The 18,454-nt window shown below is 45.6% G+C and overlaps 1 protein-coding gene across 2 annotated transcripts; it reads right to left on the bottom strand.

The window, feature by feature from the left end:
- Positions 1 to 3,125: 3,125 nt before the first annotated feature.
- On the bottom strand, positions 3,126 to 15,105 carry hjv (hemojuvelin BMP co-receptor). Of its 2 annotated transcripts, none has more exons than XM_041989191.1 (4): positions 14,927 to 15,105; positions 5,263 to 5,369; positions 4,505 to 5,031; positions 3,126 to 3,967 (listed from the first exon to the last, which is right to left on the bottom strand). In XM_041989191.1, exons 2-4 carry the CDS (start codon positions 5,357 to 5,359, stop codon positions 3,341 to 3,343), a joined length of 1,251 nt encoding a protein of 416 aa, XP_041845125.1. In that variant the 5' UTR covers positions 5,360 to 5,369; positions 14,927 to 15,105; the 3' UTR covers positions 3,126 to 3,340. The 2 variants fall into 2 exon arrangements, with proteins under 2 accessions (XP_041845125.1, XP_041845124.1); XM_041989190.1 differs by lacking the exon at positions 14,927 to 15,105 and adding an exon at positions 11,857 to 12,514.
- Between the last annotated feature and the right edge of the window lie 3,349 nt (positions 15,106 to 18,454).

Below are 18,454 nucleotides of genomic sequence, written 5' to 3'. Positions count from 1 at the left end.
ATTGTTGTCGACAATTTCAAACAGACAGTCTCCACTTCCTGCAGCTCCTTGTCCGCCTGGTTAACAGCAGTGATGGTGTCCTAGCTTTCCTCCAGAATGATTTACTGCAGCTGCAGCATCTTGCCTGTTCACTCCTGTGGGATTCAAGCTCGATCTCCTGCATGGCAGACGGATGCTCTACCAACTGAGATATCCAGCTGTACGTTCCCATGGCTCTGGTGTGTCTTCCCTTCTGACGCTGTGATGACAGCATCTCCACCTGCTGCCACTATTCTGTCTTTCTGACACCAGTAATGCCCATGCTGTGCCCACCAGTTAAACACTTTTACATTTTCCAACGTTGTTCATCAGGATCTCTGTCTCATACCCCGAGCCACCATGGAAATGATGTGATGAATACGTATCATAGGCGTCCACCTGACCATTTATAGCCACCATGTGGGCATGGGAATCTTCACGTGCGCTCGCTTTAGGGTTGATTCCCAGTATAAACCAGTGTGTAGCAACTTTTAATCCCAGTATAAACCAGTGTGTAGCAGCTTTGAATCCCAGTATGAACCAGTCTGTAGCAGCTTTTAATCCCAGTATAAACCAGTGTGTAGCAGCTTTTAATCCCAGTATAAACCAGTCTGTAGCAGCTTTTAATCCCAGTATAAACCAGTGTGTAGCAGTATTTAATCCCAGTATAAACCAGTGTGTAGCAGCTTTTAATCCCAGTATAAACCAGTCTGTAACAGCTTTTAATCCCAGTATAAACCAGTCTGTAACAGCTTTTCATCCCAGTATAAACCAGTCTGTAGCAGCTTTTAATCCCAGTATAAACCAGTCTGTAGCAGCTTTTAATCCCAGTATAAACCAGTCTGTAGCAGCTTTTAATCCCAGTATAAACCAGTCTGTAGCAGCTTTTAATCCCAGTATAAACCAGTGTGTAGCAGCTTTTAATCCCAGTATAAACCAGTGTGTAGCAGCTTTTAATCACAGTATAAACCAGTCTGTAACAGCTTTTAATCCCAGTATAAACCAGTCTGTAACAGCTTTTAATCCCAGTATAAACCAGTCTGTAGCAGCTTTTAATCCCAGTATAAACCAGTCTGTAGCAGCTTTTAATCCCAGTATAAACCAGTCTGTAGCAGCTTTTAATCCCAGTATAAACCAGTCCATAACAGCTTTTAATCCCAGTATAAACCAGTCTGTAACAGCTTTTAATCCCAGTATAAACCAGTCTGTAGCAGCTTTTAATCCCAGTATAAACCAGTGTGTAGCAGCTGTCAGATTGGGAGGTAAAATGATGTAAAATGAATGTATGAATAGATTTAGCAGCATAAAGGTCGACCAGAAGAAGAAAGCAGAATTTATTACTAACAGAACTTTGTAGAAATAACACACAGATCAACAGTGACCAAACCTTTTCTCATCTCATCGTTCTCTCAAGTTTTGGCTTTCAGGAGAAAAAATATTGTTATTGAAACAAACACACAACAGAAGCTATTTCCATGTTTCCACTTTTTCCTCATTTCCAGTTATTCCTGCTACTATTTACCTGCTATCCTCACTAAACCAACTCCAGCTCAGCTGCTTTGTGGCGCCACCGTGCATCAGAAACGTCTTCTTGGCTTTATTCCAGCCATAGAGGAGCATTATTTTTCTTCTTTTCACACACACATAGAACTTTCTGCTCACTGGTTGATCTTTGGCTGCTCCTGATTGGACGTTACCGTCAATCTAAGCTCTCTGATTGGTGGAAAGTCTGACAGGAAGTGGCTTCATCATCATGTCCAGGTCTAAATAGAGGTCTCTTAGCAACATAGTAGTGATGGTGATGTTTTTATGGTGAAATGTGATAAATAATGCTGTTATCATGGATCATTGTGGATTTACTAGATCTGAATGGGGTCTCAATCAGTGTTGGAGGTAACTTTTACTTTGTAACATGTTACAGTAACGATATTACTTTTTTGGGTAACAAAGTCAAGTAGTGGGTTACACATAAATTATCGGTAAGGAAATGACTTTACTGGACTACAGTAACGTGTTTTTCTGCGTTACTCGAGCCGTGTGTAAAGTTCTGATCTGTTTTAATTGGTACGTGCTGGATCGATTTACGTGACGTAGCTGATTGTGTGCCAACTAAAGAGAAAGATAAATGAAGCTGGAGACGGAGATACAGCTTTTGGTCAGTGTCGATATTTGCATTATTTTCAGTTCAGTCCAGTTTCAGTCCAAACTAGTGAAAGATCCTGCTCGCCGGTCAATGGAAGGAGTCCTTCAGCAGCCGACCCACCTAAACAAGCATCTGACCCACCTAAACAAGCATCCGACCCGCCTAAACAAGCATCCGACCCACCTAAACAAGCATCTGACCCACCTAAAAAAGCATCCGACCCACCTAAACAAGCAGCCGACCCGCCTAAACAAGCATCCGACCCACCTAAACAAGCATCCGACCCGCCTAAACAAGCATCCGACCCACCTAAACAAGCATCTGACCCACCTAAAAAAGCATCCAACCCACCTAAACAAGCAGCCGACCCGCCTAAACAAGCATCCGACCCACCTAAACAAGCATCTGACCCACCTAAAAAAGCATCCGACCCACCTAAAAAAGCAGCCGACCCGCCTAAACAAGCAGCCGACCCACCTAAATAAGCAGCTGACCCACCTAAACAAGCATCCGACCCACCTAAACAAGCTAAGCTTTTTTCAACATTTCCTGGAGCACAGCAGACGGTAAGACAGAAATTAACAAGCTAGTTGCAGGTTCATTGTAGGAGACATGCTCCCCCTGTCGACTACTGAATCACCCAGATTTAGAAAAATACTAGATAAAATGATGATGAGACAAGTGTGTTCATTTCTTCCCAGAGACAGGGACGTTGTTCTTGTGGTTTTAAAGCCATTTTCTTTACAGTATCCAGTAAACACTCTGCAGACAGGCAGCGACGATTCAGCTATGATGTTTGTCCATGTCTACACGGTGAATTGAGAAATGATAAAGTAACGATAAAGTGGCGTTACTTTTCAAATGTAGTAACATGTAAAGTAATTTAATTAAAATTTACAGAAGTAACAAGTAACTAGTAACTAATTACTTTTTTAGAGTAACTATCCCAACACTGGTCTGAATAAACACTACATTTAGTGGCTGGATTGTAAACCTTCTGGAGGGGACAGGCTATCATCACAGTTTACCCCACAGAGCTACACACTACCGCTCCTGAGAAACTGGTGATGGTAGAAGAGCTGGAACTTGGGGATGCCAGAGATCCAGGGGAGTTTTAAGAGTTAACAGCTGTTGCTCTCATTCCATCCTATAAAAAGCTTTATGTTACTTCCTGCTGCTTCAGGCTCCGCCCATTGTTCCCAGCATGCCCAGCAGCAACAGCAGCAGCCTTAGGTGTGGAAGCGTTCGACCTGCAGCAGCGACAGGTGTCAGGTGGACCCCGCCCCCATCAGAAATCATGTTTTGTGCGTCCTGCAGTGCACTTATTGCGGCCATGCTGGAGTTCAGGTCTCCGCTGGTGATCAGGTCAAACACGCAGGCCTGGTAGTAGACGTCTTGTGCAGGAAGCAACGCGGCACAGTGCGCTTCCGCGTTGACGGCTGCAGGAGTGAAGGGGTCTATCTGTGGGGGGAGCAGCGTGTTGATCCTCTGGGAGGCGGGGCAGCCCCACACGCAGAGCTGCAGGTCCTGCTCCGGGCCGAAGGCCTCAACGACGCCACGCGGTGAGAGCACCGACAGGCCAAGTGAGCGGCCGGTCTGACGCACCACCAGCAGCGTGCCGATGTGAGCCGCTCGGATCTCCGCCTGCCGGCCGGGACTCTGACTTTGCACCGTCAGGCTGCGGTGACCTCGACGTTCGCCGCTCCACACCGAGCCGTCAGCGAACGCAGCAGGAACGTTGTCCAGCTCCGCCTGGTACAGCTGCTGGTCGATACACTGACGCCAGTTCTTAAAGATGATGGTGATCTGACGGGGAACAGAAGCAACGATCAAACATGACTTCTCAATCAATTCTTCTCAGAGAAATGAACCAATGCAAAAGTTACTGTCTAAGGTTGTGGAGCCTGCGAGAGGCTGCCCCTGTTCACACTCACTCCTACAGAGTTTAGAGACACCAATTAAACATGCATGTTTCTGAACTGTGGGAGGAAGCTGAAATACCTGGAAATCCACCACATATAAGACATAAGATATATAAGAAGAGAGCATGTAAACTCAACATAGAAAGGTCTCAACACGTTCAAACCACCACACCATCATCCTACCCATAACCTGAACTCTAACAGTCATGTAGTAGTTTTTAAAATAACACGCCATCTCAAGAAAACTGTTCCTGTCGACTTAAAATTGAAAATCATCCTAAGATGACGAGACAGTTAACTGGAAATAATCATGTAAAGTTCTCAACCATGGCTGCTCTCAGCTTCCATGAAAAGAAATACTTTAATCTGGTTCAAACTGTAACTGGAGGTGTGTCCCAGTCCTCCTTTAGCTTTAGCTCACCTTGGTGAGCACTGTGGGGTACGTCCCACCTCGTGTTGGTGAGCTGGTGGCCTGGACATACAAGTACTCATTGTCAATGAGAGGCCACGCCCCCTGCACCGTGCACGTCTGGAAGTCATTATTGAAAGTTCGAACGTGCGGGTCTCCAAACACACTACAGTGCAGGTACTCTGGCGTCCGTCCCTCCCTGCTGAAGTAGCTCCTCTCATAGAGGCAGCTGTCACCTGACAGCGTGCCCTGAGGCAGGGGCCGGGGCTTGGCCGTGGGCCCTGCTCGGGGGCAGCGGTACTGGATCAGCAGGTCTTCGATGCCCTGAACTGCAGAGTGGTAGACGAGGTCACCTCGACATGCCCGTGCCATCTTCTTAGTGCACATGGCATAGGAGCGCAGGGCGCTGCAGTAACCAGCGTTCACCGTCTCCCTGAGAGCTGCACCTGCTGCGCCGCCGCCACCGTTGCTGCCACCCAGGTCCCCCTTCGCAGCCACGAAGTCAGAGTTGCACCTCAGAATATGACAGGAAGCTCTGACTGGAGAGAGGAGGAAGAGTTTTATTTAAACTTCAGAAAACCTGACAAGGTCAACGTCATGATGCAGTAAAACTAAAAAGTAGAATCCAGCTGCTGAGTTGGTGCTGATGGGAGGCTCATTTAGGGCCAAATCCTCTGAAATGCTGCACGTTGGCAGATGAGTTTAGAGTTGCTCCACTTTTTACAGGCTGTACTGTTTCCACAGGCTGGTGTGTGTGAGTGCATGTTTACCTTCAGGTAAACTCAGCTGAACAAGCAGCAGAGTCAGGCGGATGCAGTGTTTCCATGGTAACGATAGAAAGGGTGTGCCTGCCTGAAGCTCCATCATCAGGTTGACTCTGAAAGAGAACAGATGTCTATTAGTCCACCTGTTACCTGTTGGTTCAACACCTTCATAGCATTCTGGACATTGAAGTTGTTCACTTGTCACTTTCTCTTCTAGAGGTTTTTTTGCATTCATCACACTTTATCTGGTCTCGATTGGTCCTGGGTTTCTAGGCTGTAACCAGCAATATTCAGGCTTTATGTCCCTTTTATCTCCATCTCGGCCCAGACATTCAGACTTCATCATACCTTTTGTCTCAAAATGGAGCTGGCACAACACAGGAAAACACCTCTACACGATTTAGAAGTTTATCTGCATCTCACAGGTAAACAACACTTCTTTGAGGACAGACGTGTTCACATTTTGAACACAGATGGTTTGAGAGAGGTATTAAACTGGATAAACCATCTCTGAACAGAGGGGGTGTTCTCAGGTTTCACCTTCTTACAGCTTGACACACGTTGGACTTAAAGCAGTTTTGGTCACACAGGTGAACAACTCACAGGTGACAATGACCTGAACAACCAAGAGATTGGTCAGGTGAGTCAAGACTGATTACGTAATGCGCTCCAGACTCATTTGATTGCACAGTGACGACTATTATGTTCATTTCTGGACCATTGGCCCGGCAGTGTCCCGAGGCTGAGATACCACACTACAAAACTTTTTCTTCTAGGACACTATGTGACCTTCTATTCTATTCTATTCTATTCTATTCTACAGTCATTTAGCAGACGCTTTTATCCAAAGCAACTTACATTTGAGAGTAAGAACAACACAAGCATGAATTCAAACAAGATAGGACATCCTAATTAAGTGAGTGTACTGCTTTGAGTCCAGGTGGACCAGGTGCTGTCATGTAGTGCTAGAGGCAGTGCATGTAATTTTTTTTTTTTTTTTTTTAAGTCATTTTGTTTAAATACAAGATAACGATTTCATCACACAATATCATCTTGGGCATAAGTCCACGCAGCTTCTTCAGTACCTGGTTGAACCAAAGACCTGGACAAATCTTTCTAACTCATTCTGAGTAGAAGAGTTAAGCTAAGTGTGGAAATGCTCCTTAAACAACTGAGTCTTTAGCTTGCTTTTAAAAGTGGATAAGGACTCTGCGGATCGGACGGAGTTTGGTAGATGGTTCCACCACCGGGGAACAACAGAGGAGAAGAGTCTAGCTACTGATGTGGCGCCACCTTGTGGTGGGAGCACTAGGCGTCTTTCACTGGCAGAGCGTAACTGTGGAGAGGGAGTGTAGCTCTGGATTAAGGAGTGGAGGTAGACTGGAGCCGTTTGGGTTATTGTTTTGTAAGCCAGAAGCAGAGCTTTGAATCTGATGCGCTGCAACTGGAATCCAGTGGAGAGCGATTAGCAGCGGAGTGACATGAGCTCTTTTGGGCTGGTTGAAGACCAGACGTGCTGCTGCGTTCTGGATCATCTGCAGAGGTTTAACTGAGCATGCAGGGAGGCCAGCCAGTAAGGAGTTGCAGCCATGTTTTTCACACCGCGTCACACACCAGCAAGCAGACATAGACACGTTAGACGGTTTGAATGTGCACCGTGGCGAATTCAGCAAAGAAACACAGAGAAAAAGAAAGACAGAATGAGACAGAACAACAGATAAGACAAGAGCCAAGACAAAACTGACTTTTACTGGCTGGCGAGCCACAACAGTTAGGCGGTGATAGGGGACCCATTTATGCTCTAAACTACAAACAGACCCAGAGCCTTTTGTTCATCTTCTTCGTCCTTTACGTGCATAATTTAGTTTTCAGGAAGCTTATAGATGCGTACCCTGATGCATCAGAGTAGTGCCACCGGAAACCATGGGGGGCAGTGTTGAGCATTACAGCTGATGTGCAGCCAGTAAAGGGACAAAGAAGCTGCCGTGTACTTAATGGCTGCACAGACCACCGGTCTATTGTGCTGCCTCCTTTTATGTCTCTTCCTGAGAATGAACATCATGATCTCTACTGTTGAACTCTGTTGAGAGTTGAACTCTGCACTGCCCTCTGGTGGATGTGTTGTCTAACAACCATACTAACATAGAGGATGCACCTATGACCCTTAAGAACACGATGTGTGAATGTTCCTCTCATGTTTATCAGCCGAACCCACAGACTGGTTAGAACTGAAGAAGCCTTTCAGACAAGAGCCAGAACATCTTAAAGAACCAAGAAACTGAAGTCCAGTTGACTTTATTTCAGTTCACCATGACCTGGGTGGCTGAGAATCTGCACCAACAGAGAGAATGTAAAAATATCTGAACATCCAGCAGTTTTAAAGGAGCAATACTGGGAATCTGGGAGCTCCTCCTCAACATGATTTTACATTTTCTTCTGAACTATTCCAGCAGTTACTTCCTAACATCTAGTAGGGCAATGCCTCATACAATTATCACATTTACTGAGATCTCTTGTCTTCCAATGGGAAGCAAAGGATGGAGTTAGCTTCTTTATAGTCCGTACATCAGCCAGGTGATATCGTAGTGATCTCTGTCTGGCTTTTTCATGTTGCATGTCCTTAATACTTTTCAACACTTCCTTCCTTCCAAACCTGTTCTTCTGTGCCTTTTCACCCATGCACCCCTTTCATGGTGATGCTTCCAGTTATCTCTTCCCCTTTGGCTGTTTGTCGGTATTAAATCTCTGACCAGCAGATGATGTTGTATGTTTATCTGTCGGTGTCTGTAAATGAGTTCATCAGTGACCATCATACTCTGGAAATCTGATCCCTCTGTTTTCCTCTCATCGTGATTTGTATTTGTGTCATCTCTTCATCTTCCTGCATCTGTGAGAAGCCTGAGTGAGCTTCATGTTTCCAACAGAACACTGAAGATGAAGAGGAGATTTCTCTACGCCACATCATGGCTGGACCAAAGCTTCACACAAGGACATATGACACTGAATCAGTTACATCAGGATTTCCTAGGATGATGGGGACAAACCTCCAGTTGAGTTCTGTGCTAGAAATTCTCCATAAAACCATAATTTCATAACTTTGAATATCACTTCAGAAAAGTCCATAAAGCTCCAGTTGTTTTTATGTCATTTATGAAGCTGCAGCAGGAAAACAAGTTGAACAGAGTACAAGAGTCTGCAGGAGTTTAACAACTCCTTCCTCTAAGAACATGTTTACTCAAGACCCCGCCCACACCCCTCTCAGCCAATCCCTGCAAGAGCTGCGCTTGGGGATAGTTCATGCATGAAAACAGTTGCAAGTAGTTTAAACTAACTCTCACCTTAATAAGAGTACAACCTACACCAGACATGTGCAGTCTGTCCTCGAAGGCCACATTCCGGCAGGTTTTGGATGTTTTCTGCTGCAGCACATGGGTCAGATTGATGGGTCAATATGATTGGGCAGAACCTAACAAACTGTTAGCAGACATTTAATCTGAATCAGGTGTGTTGGCCCAGTATAAATGCTATGCTAATATAAATATTAATTTTTAACAATAAATATTTATCATACATTATTTCAGATAATTCAGACAGGAAAATATATATATTTAAACTTAAACGCGTAGCAAGAGCGTTAACTCCAAAGAGAGGATCCAGCTCAGGGACTCATTCTGTCTCTGCATGTCACCGTGCACGAGCAGCAGGCGAACCACACACACGTCACGCAGCCGTCCCGTGTGTCGGGTGAGCGGTGAGCAGTTTGAGGTCTTGAAATGATACCGAATAAGATGAGAAAGAGGGAGGTAAGACCGCGGTGAAATCAGTTTTAGGTTGGTAATTCCACATTTGAACTGGAGCAAACCAGCATCTCGTTTAGGGACCATCAACAAATGACAGGCTTTCCATGAAACGGAAATTCTCATAAAGGTGATAAAACAATATTTTCATACTAAACAAAAGCAGACTTCTAACGTAAACACAGAGAAATAACACATATTTTTTTGTTTTTCATACAGGTTGCCCAATCTTTTGAATTGTTTCAAATTTTTAATTGAGATTTTAATGATTTTTTAAGAGAAAATAAATCCAATAGCTTCTAAATCAAGCAACCCAGTCACTTCAAACCAAAGCTGAATTGAAGCAGATGATCATCCAAACGAGACACAACTCTTCCTGACTTTCTTAAAGCTGAGTCACAGTCAAATGATCGACCACTTTGTGGAGTAGAAAAATAGGCAGAACGCTTTAATGCTCAAAAATTAAACTGTTCAGAATGAGTTGAACTATCACCCTGAAAAGCTGGTAATAACCGTTACTGTGGAACGTGTATGAAGAGAGTTCTGACCTGCCATCGTTTGTTATGGTATTTATGCTTTTGCTGCCATGTTGAAAGTGTTCATGTTTGTTAAATATGTTCTTACACTCTTTAATATCTCAATTAGTATTTCCATAGTAATGTGGCAGTGGTACAGAGCAGTGTGTGTGTGTGTGTGTGTGTGTGGAGGAGATGAGGGATATATGATAGCAGAGCAGAGCTTTATGCCTAGCAACGCCCCTGTGTGTTGGATCAGGAAGCATCTCAAACCTGCAGGGTTGCGGTCCTCGAGGACCAGAGCTGAACACCTCTTTTCTAAACTAACCTTCATTTGGAGTCAGACTGGGTTCTGCAGAGTCCTCATGAGTACTTTCTGTTTGACACTACTCTCAGAAGAAAATTAACCTTTGCATCAATGTGTATCACTGCATTAATATGAAGATAAATATATATAAAAATTATTTCAGACTCAACCATCACGGCATTGTTTAGTAACACTTTTACATCCAGCCGCTAAGGGTGCATTCACACTAAAATAGTCCGGGAGACTTGGTTCGATTGAGTGGGATGCACTTACTCCAGTGGACTAAACTTCCTCAGCCACATCACGCAGTTTTAACAGCTGCTCACTAGAGGAAGATATTCCCCAAAACGATCACTAACCAAGAAGAAAGGAAAAAAATCCGGCTCATTGATTGGCCAGGACCAATAACAGCTCGTTCACCACATGTAAACAACGAAGAAACAATAAATTCGAGTCTGGTTTCTGTTTGTTCTTTGGTGTTAAAACCTGATCAGGTTTGCACCAGACTCTGTCCAGGAGAGACAGAGACATGTCCATCACATTGTAGTACATCACGTCCTATGTCGCGTCCTCGCCTTGCTCTGCTGGATGGTCCGTTTGCATTCACACTGTCGGCGCAGCAGACCAGAGTTCATTTGCAAGAGTCCAGAGATCCCTGGTTTTCAAGTGGACCACTACCTTGGGCCACACCAGAGTCTGAAAGCATGCTCACAGCTTCAAACGGACCAGACTATACGAGGAAGCTGACCAGGGTTTGCTTAAAGTGAACCAAACAGTGCTAGTGTGAATGTGTCCAATATGTGCTGGAGATGACAGAACCATGACAGGATATCCCCAGCAAGATATGGAAGGACTGGATGTCCTGGCAGACACATGAGGAAGCCAACCAGTGGAGGCCCAGAGAAGAGCCGAGAGATGCAGGCTGTGTTTGATGTGAGGTGGAACCATGTCACGACAATTTCTTCTGCTCAGGAACTTAGACAGCAGTTATTGAAAGAACAAGCTTGAGCTTCCACAGGTGCTGCTTGCACCGCAGGTACTGAAAGTTTCCCTTTCCCTCCACCACCTCCCACATCTCTTACATTCCAAAGAAACACAACATCCATCAGAGAAGACAGCATCTCCCCCGCACCGTCACTGGAGGTGTCTTCTGTAAATATATTTCAACACTGCTGTCTGTGCATTTCTGATTTCTTTTTTCTTTTTTCTTTGGTTACAGCAGGGGTCCTAAAGGTCCACCACCCTGCAGATTTTAGATGTTTCCCTGTTGCCACATTACTACGAATGAATCTCCAGCTGTTTGTCAAGTTCCACACACTCCGTTCATTTTAGTTTGGTGTGTTGCTGCAGGGAAACATCTAAAACCTCCAGGACTGGGGACCTGCAGGACTGGGGACCTCCAGGACTGGGGACCTCCAGGACTGGGGACCTGCAGGACTGGAGACCTTCAGGACTGGGGACCTGCAGGACTGGAGACCTTCAGGACTGGGGACCTGCAGGACTGGGGACCTGCAGGACTGGGGACCTGCAGGACTGGAGACCTTCAGGACTGGGGACCTGCAGGACTAGGGACCTCCAGGAGCAGGATTGCTGATCCCTGGGCTACACAAGTACTACGTGTCTCTGATGAAAGATATCTTTTACCACCTTAAATAATAAGAATAATAAATGACCGTCAGTGCAGACAGCTGTCAGTGTTTCTGCTCTGTAAAAAAAGGAAACTGATATTAAAACTGTTTCTGATGAATAATAAGTGTTTTCTTCATAAGAAATAGATTTAACAGTTAAAATTTGTTTGTGTTATTTTACATTTTTAGTGAGGGTGGGTTTTACTTGTCCCAGAGAATAAAGGTCCTCTGGGACAACAGGAGGGTTAAATATGAAGATTTGTTCATTTTCTTGTTTGTTTCTCATCAGTTTCACAGAATAATGTTTCAGTGATATTTGGATTAGTAGGGATGAGTTCTGGTCTGATGCTTACCTGCAGAGTCACTGCATGTCTGGACTAATGAACCCCTCACGGAGCAGCTTCAGGTCATCGTCTTGCTGCTGAAACATCACGTTTCTGTACGAAACATGTTCATATGGTCACCTCTTCTACTATTTTGGTCGGCACTGACCTGTTTGCCCCTCTGTGTTGTAACGTGGACTCTCATCTGTTTGCTTTTTTTCTTTATAGAACAAATGTCAGTGGGTAGGGGGCGGGGCTTACAGCAAGACTTGACTCATCAGACAGACCAACAACGTAACACGACACAAGGATGATTTTAACCTAACACACGGTGTAAAACCAGCAGCATAAAAATGAGCTAACAAGAAGAAGAAGAAGAAGTGAGTCAGGACTCAGTAACGCGTTCTAATAAAACTCGGTTTGGGGAAGAGACTTGAAGGAAAGAACTGAATCAGCTAACCTGATTTCCATGAACAAATAATTCCAGAACCTCTTTCTCTCCTTCAGATGTCAGTCTGCTTTCTGGGACCACCAACAGGTCTCTGCTTGAGGAGCAGTAAGGAAGCAGGAAGGTTTCCAAAGGTTAGTGAAACAATACAGAAAAAAACCGGAGACTGCTTTCAAAGCAACTAATAAGATCTTGAAATCAAGTCTAGAACATGGCAGCCAGTCCGTTCCTCCATTTTTGGGGTGATCGTTGCTGTCCGAAACGTCAGCTTTTGTGAAATGTTGGGATCAAAGTGTTATTCTTGGTTTGATAGATGGAAGCAGGTGGTGGAAACCTTCCTCAGAGGTTTTCTCCATATTGACATGACAGCATCACACAGTTGCTGCAGGTTTGTCGGCTGCATCCATGATGAGAATCTCCCGTTCCACCACATCCCAAAGCTGCTCTACTGGACTGAGATCTGGTGGCTGTGGAGGCCGTTGGAGTCCAGTGAACTCATCGTCATGTTCTAGAAAGCAGGTGGAGATGATCTGAGCTTTGTGACATGGTGCATTATCCTGCTGGAAGATTTGGAATAAGTAAAACTGAATGAGCGTTGAACTCTGAAACCAGTTGGGGGCAGGAAAGCTGCTTCCACGTGTTTCCAGTCAAGATACCAAACTAAACTATATATGCAGAAAAAAAAGGATCAAACTTTTGAAATGAATCAATAGTTTGTACTTTGACAGACGGCAGTCAGCTGATCTTCAGTCTCATTTAACAGGTGGGAAGGGCTGTGTGTGTGTCTATGTGTGTGTGTGTGTGTGTGTAAAAGCTAAATTTAACCTGCAGTTGCCCCCCAGAGTTCCCTCCAACACTCTTATAAATACACTGAGATGTGGCTGCTGGCAGTGTCTCAGTTTGCTGTGAAACTAAAGAAATGAGATGATTTTCATTATTTAATGTTTTTTTTTTAAATCTAAAACCTGCATCACACCAGCTTAACTCAAATTCTTTGAAAAATCTAATTACAAATACATGAAGTTTAAGGCTTAATGTTTTATACATAGCTTTCTACTGTAAATTCACATTTTCAACTAAATATACAGTATTATAAAACACTCCTTCCTTCAGCAACACTGGCTCATGAAAACATGTTCCTAATGTTTACCTCATGAAAATACAAATAATTAACTTATGCTGAAAGTGCAGTTTCAATCATAATCAGCATAAATGTGAATGACAGTTAAAAGACTGATCTGAGCTGTTAGTTAATAAAAGGAGAGATTTTAACGTCTAGACGGTCTGGGTCGGTGTTAGGGATAAAATCTAAATGTGGTGATATTTAACCCTCAATCACGCCTTTAGAAAAATCCCATTAAGCATCCTTCAGCACAGAAATGAGCTCATAAAACAGATTAAGCTAAATAAAAATTTTATAATAATCTTTAATTTTCCAAAGCAGCATCAGTCCGAATCTTTTATAGAAACATATCAAAAGTTAATGAATTAAACATTTCTAGCTGCCAAGTTTTTTTCATGATGCTACTCCATTTTATGGTCCGGATGAAGGTTTTCTACCCTGGTTCTGTTCCTGATGGAGGTTTTTCTTCCTGGTTCTGGTCCGGATGAAGGTTTTCTACCCTGGTTCTGTTCCTGATGGAGGTTTTTCTTCCTGGTTCTGGTCCTGATGGAGGTTTTTCTTCCTGGTTCTGGTCCAGATGAAGGTTTTCCTTCCTGGTTCTGGTCCTGATGGAGGTTTTTCTTCCTGGTTCTGGTCCTGATGGAGGTTTTTCTTCCTGGTTCTGGTCCAGATGGAGGTTTTTCTTCCTGGTTCTGGTCCAGATGAAGGTTTTCCTTCCTGGTTCTGTTCCTGATGGAGGTTTTTCTTCCTGGTTCTGGTCCAGATGAAGGTTTTCTACCCTGGTTCTGGTCCTGATGGAGGTTTTTCTTCCTGGTTCTGGTCCTGATGAAGGGTTTCCTTAGCGATGTCATAATTTATGAACTGGTTTATGAGAACAATTTATACTGGACTAACGTGGGTCATATAATGGATTTGTTTTAATTGGATCATGACTGGACTACAATGAAGTGGCCGGTGTCTTTAAAAGTGTGTTGGGATGACTTTGTTGTTGATAGTACTGTAAATAAATAAAGCTGAATTAATTTGACCTCAACTGTAGTGAATGCTAGAACATTAGCTTTAGCAGGCTGAGCTTAGCATGGATTTTCAGTGATAGTCGTCCACAGTTTACAGAGCGTCAGAAATCAAATGTGTCCACATGTCTGCTCTTCTGTTTTCACTAAATAATTATATATATATATATATATATATATATATATATATATATGTACACTCGCTAATGATATAAAATATAAAATTAATATGAAAGGTCACACAGAGACATAAAAATGACTCATCTTCAACATCCAGTTTGAAAGCTTCTTAATAACGTCTGTTAATGTAGATAACTAGATTTCCTGGGCTGTGAAGGAAAACTAAATAATGAGATTAGTTTGAGTTGAACTTTGAGCTCGTTTCAAATCAGACTGAAGATGTTGGATCAGAACCTCCGAGATCTGAATCCACAGCATGCACCAGATCTGATTTCTGTCTGAGAACCAGTTTCTGATTTACTACATGTACACATCAAGTTTGTTTTAGTCTCCTACCTTCAGCTGGTCCAGAGTCCGTCCATCACCCAGAGACGCTCCAGGGCTGTGGGTCCTTCATGAGGACTCGGGAAGACTTTCAGGGTCTGTCCAGGACTCCTCAGAGATCCCACCCTGGGTTCTGGTCTGAGGCTTGTTCTGTGTTCAAAGCTGACTGGGAGCTTCTAAATAAGTCACCAGCAGCCACCTGCTGCACGACAACTGTCTCTCTCTCTCTCTCTCTCTCTCTCTCACACACACACACACACACACACACACACACACACACACACACACACACAGTGCAGCAGTTTATTTTAGTTTCAGACCTCCAGGAAGTTGACTCTATTTGAAATCTGCTGTCGCTCCAAAGAAGCAGAAACTTGATTTTTATTAATGAAAGCAGTCAGCAAACGGACGGAGGGCGACTTTTATTCTGGGTGAAGCAGATCTTCAGAAGGTCCTGACACTCATGTGCAGGTTTTTAAACTTTTCCTGCACCCCTGAGTGAAAGAGACACCTGTCAATAGACCTGATCGGAATGCATTATACAGGACAAAGGATGTTCAAGATGGGTCTTAATCACTCCGATATCTGCACACAGTGCACAGGTAACACAGCAGATGATTACTTACACGCTTTATGGCTTTGTGCACCTGTCCAGAAGTTCTGGAATAAGGTTTGTGAGGATTTATCAACATGGGTTAGATGTAACATTCCTGCATGTCCAAAACTTTGTTTACTGGGTGACCTAAGTGACATTAATATAGACACTAACAAAGCACATATGGTCCTCACGGCCTTATGTATCGCAAAGAAAACTATTCTAGTGAACTGGAAGTCTAAAAACAATCTAAATATTAACCAGTACAGAAATCTCCTGCTGGATCACATCAGTCTAGAGTCTGTATCGGCATCCATTAAACACCAATCAGTTAACTCTCAGTCTTCCTGGACCCCGCTGATTAGTCACATCACGTAGTGGGAAGGGGTGCTGGGGTCTAGTCGTTCTGTGGGGGTCAGGGGTGAGGCTGGCTGGGGGGCCTTGGGGATCCATCGGCCCTGGCCGTTTCTCTGGGTCGGTGGTCGGGGGGGCCATTGAGTAGGGGACGGTGTGGCTGACTGGCTCAAGGGGGCCTTGGGGGCCTGGGGGCTGGTGCTCACTGGGGGCGGGCCGGGGGGCGACTGGGGGTCCGGGGCAGTTGGGGGGCTGGCCTGGGGCTGGGCGGCCGGGTTGCTGGGGTGGGGGCCGAGCGGGGGGCGGGTGCCCCGGGGTCTGGGGGCTGCCTCCCTCCAGCTCGGTGGGCCCTTCCTGGGCCTCGGGGGGGCTTGGTCGCCCTGGGCATGCCATCGGGGTCGGGCTGATCCGATGCCGGGCAGGTACCCTTGGGATTACAATGTGTCCGTTGGGTCTAAGGGAGGGGTAGGGGGTAGGGGGAAGGGGGGCGGCGGGAGTCCTGGTGGGCAGTGGGGATGGAGTCTGCTCTCCTTCTCGCTCTCTCCCCTCCCGCAGGGGGCTCCTTCGGGGAGGATGGGGGCGCTGTGCCTTGGACCCGACCAGGATGCGTGTGTGCGGCCTGGGGCTCTCTGGTCCCCTGGTGTGGTGGCGTGGGCTGCCGGGGGTGGGTGGGCGTCCGGGGCGCTCATGCGCTGGGCTCTTGGCGGGGGCGGGCCTTTGCCCCTCTTCCCTCGGGTGGTCTTGGGGGGGCGGGGGCGCCTACAGCGGCCAGCCGGGGAGTTGGCTGCCTGGGACGGGGATCTCTCTCCCAGTTGTGCCCCTCCTCGGGCCCGGCTGGGACGGGGATCTCCCTCCCAGTTGTGCCCCTCCCCGAGCCCCTCTCCTCCCCCACCACCCCACATCACACACACTACACATAGGGCACTGTGGGGAGGGTGGAGGCGGTGGGTTTGGCTGGGGGGTCCCCATTGCGGGGGATGTGTGAATGGGTAAGGGTTGGGGTAAAGAGGGTTTTTTTTTTGGGGGGGGGGGGGGGGGGGGGGGGGGGACCTGTTCTTGTCATAAATGTTCTTGTCCCCGGGGTGCCTAGCCTTGGTGTTGGGTTGGCGTGGCCCACGGTGGTTTTGCCTGGGGCGGTCGGGCCCCGTCGGGTGCCTGGGTGGGGCTTTGCTGGGGGGAAAGGGTGGCCCTTGGGCCTGTGGGGTGCCTGCCCTCCGTGCGGCCCACGCCGCAGCGCCCGGCGCCCGCTGGGCGTGCTCGCCATCGCCCTGGGCTGCCCGGTGCCCCTGCCCCGTCGCGCCGGGGGTTCCGGTCTGGGGACCCCTCTGCTCTGGTCCGGGTGGGCCGCTGCTCTGTCTGCTTTGGCTGTCCCGGGCTTGGTACTCTGTGGATCTGCTTGGCCTTTGGGGCCTCGGGCTCCCCCCGTCCCCCGCTGATGCTTCGGGGTGCGGCGTGATCGCGGCCCCCTTGCGGGTACACATTTCCTCCTTGTTGCATGGCCACACATGCATATTAACACGTGCATGCTCACAAACGTGCTCGTCTCTCCATCCGCTTCTCACTAGATGTAGCTGATGTTTGTGTGTTGGTACGTTCATCTGCAGGTACGTTTGATGACTATTGTAATTTTTTATATTATCATCATTCTATCTTTCTTTCGGTATCATGTAGTACTGTGGTAGTTTATGTTGTTGTTTTTTTTTTGTGATATGTTCTGGGCAGCATAGACAACTGTTATTTCCACATTTTAATCCTTTTTTTTTCTCTCTCTCTCTCTCTCTTCCTCTATCTCCCTGTCAGGTTCGGCACTGACATATAAGACTAAAGAAAATAAGATTACAATAAAAATAATAAAAATATCAAGGGCAGCCATGTATATAACATGTCTCCCTTGGTAGAGCAAATCTGTCAAGCAAAATATGGCACACAGACCACCGTTCTGTATGTTAGGATGCTGGACAGGACAGGGTAAAAAAAAAAAAAAAAAAGACCTGATCGGAACAACGGGTTCTTTTTCAGGCCGCTCGTCCTCCTGAGCCACAGTCAGTCCAAAAACAAGCGAGGACAACGTGAAGATGGGCGATACCAACATTTTTACTGTTAAGATATTCACTTTTCACCAATACTGAAAGTCCACAAATTATCCAGCGTGTATCTGAATTATACTCGGGAGCATAAATACTTCTACGAAATATTTATAAAATTATAATAAAATATGTCAACAAGTAAATTAAATAAAAATAAAATAAAAAAAATATGTTTAAATCCTAATTAATTATTTATAATTAAGTAAACAATACTATAAAATTTATTACATTTCTTAAATTGAAAGAACAAAGTGCTCCGAAAGCTGATTTATTAAACGTTCCTCAACATGTCATTGGACCATCAGAGCAGTAGCAGAGGGCAGCCAGCAGGGGGCAGCACAGACTCACACCTGCAGTTTTTTGAAGGTCTGATGTGACTTCAGGTGTTTTTCAGGTTGGAGCTCCACCTGCTGCTGCAGGTGTCTCTATACAGGTCAGGAGGTCTCAGCTGCTTCCATCTAACCTGCTTTGTAAATAAAGTTTGAAGAGTTTGAACATTCAGTG

The sequence above is a fragment of the Melanotaenia boesemani genome, chromosome 6 (genome assembly GCF_017639745.1).
Source record: "Melanotaenia boesemani isolate fMelBoe1 chromosome 6, fMelBoe1.pri, whole genome shotgun sequence".
NCBI lineage: Eukaryota > Metazoa > Chordata > Actinopteri > Atheriniformes > Melanotaeniidae > Melanotaenia > Melanotaenia boesemani.
This window is presented reverse-complemented; position numbering and strand designations above follow the sequence as displayed.

Coding starts and splice junctions, on each gene's coding strand:
- hjv (XM_041989191.1), bottom strand. CDS start 5,359: ATGATGGAGCTTCAGGCAGGCACACCCTTTCTATCGTTACCATGGAAA. Junction 5,032..5,262: donor TCAGCTGAGTTTACCTGAAG/GTAAACATGCAC, acceptor TCCTCTCTCCAG/TCAGAGCTTCCTGTCATATT. Junction 3,968..4,504: donor ACCCCACAGTGCTCACCAAG/GTGAGCTAAAGC, acceptor GTTCCCCGTCAG/ATCACCATCATCTTTAAGAA.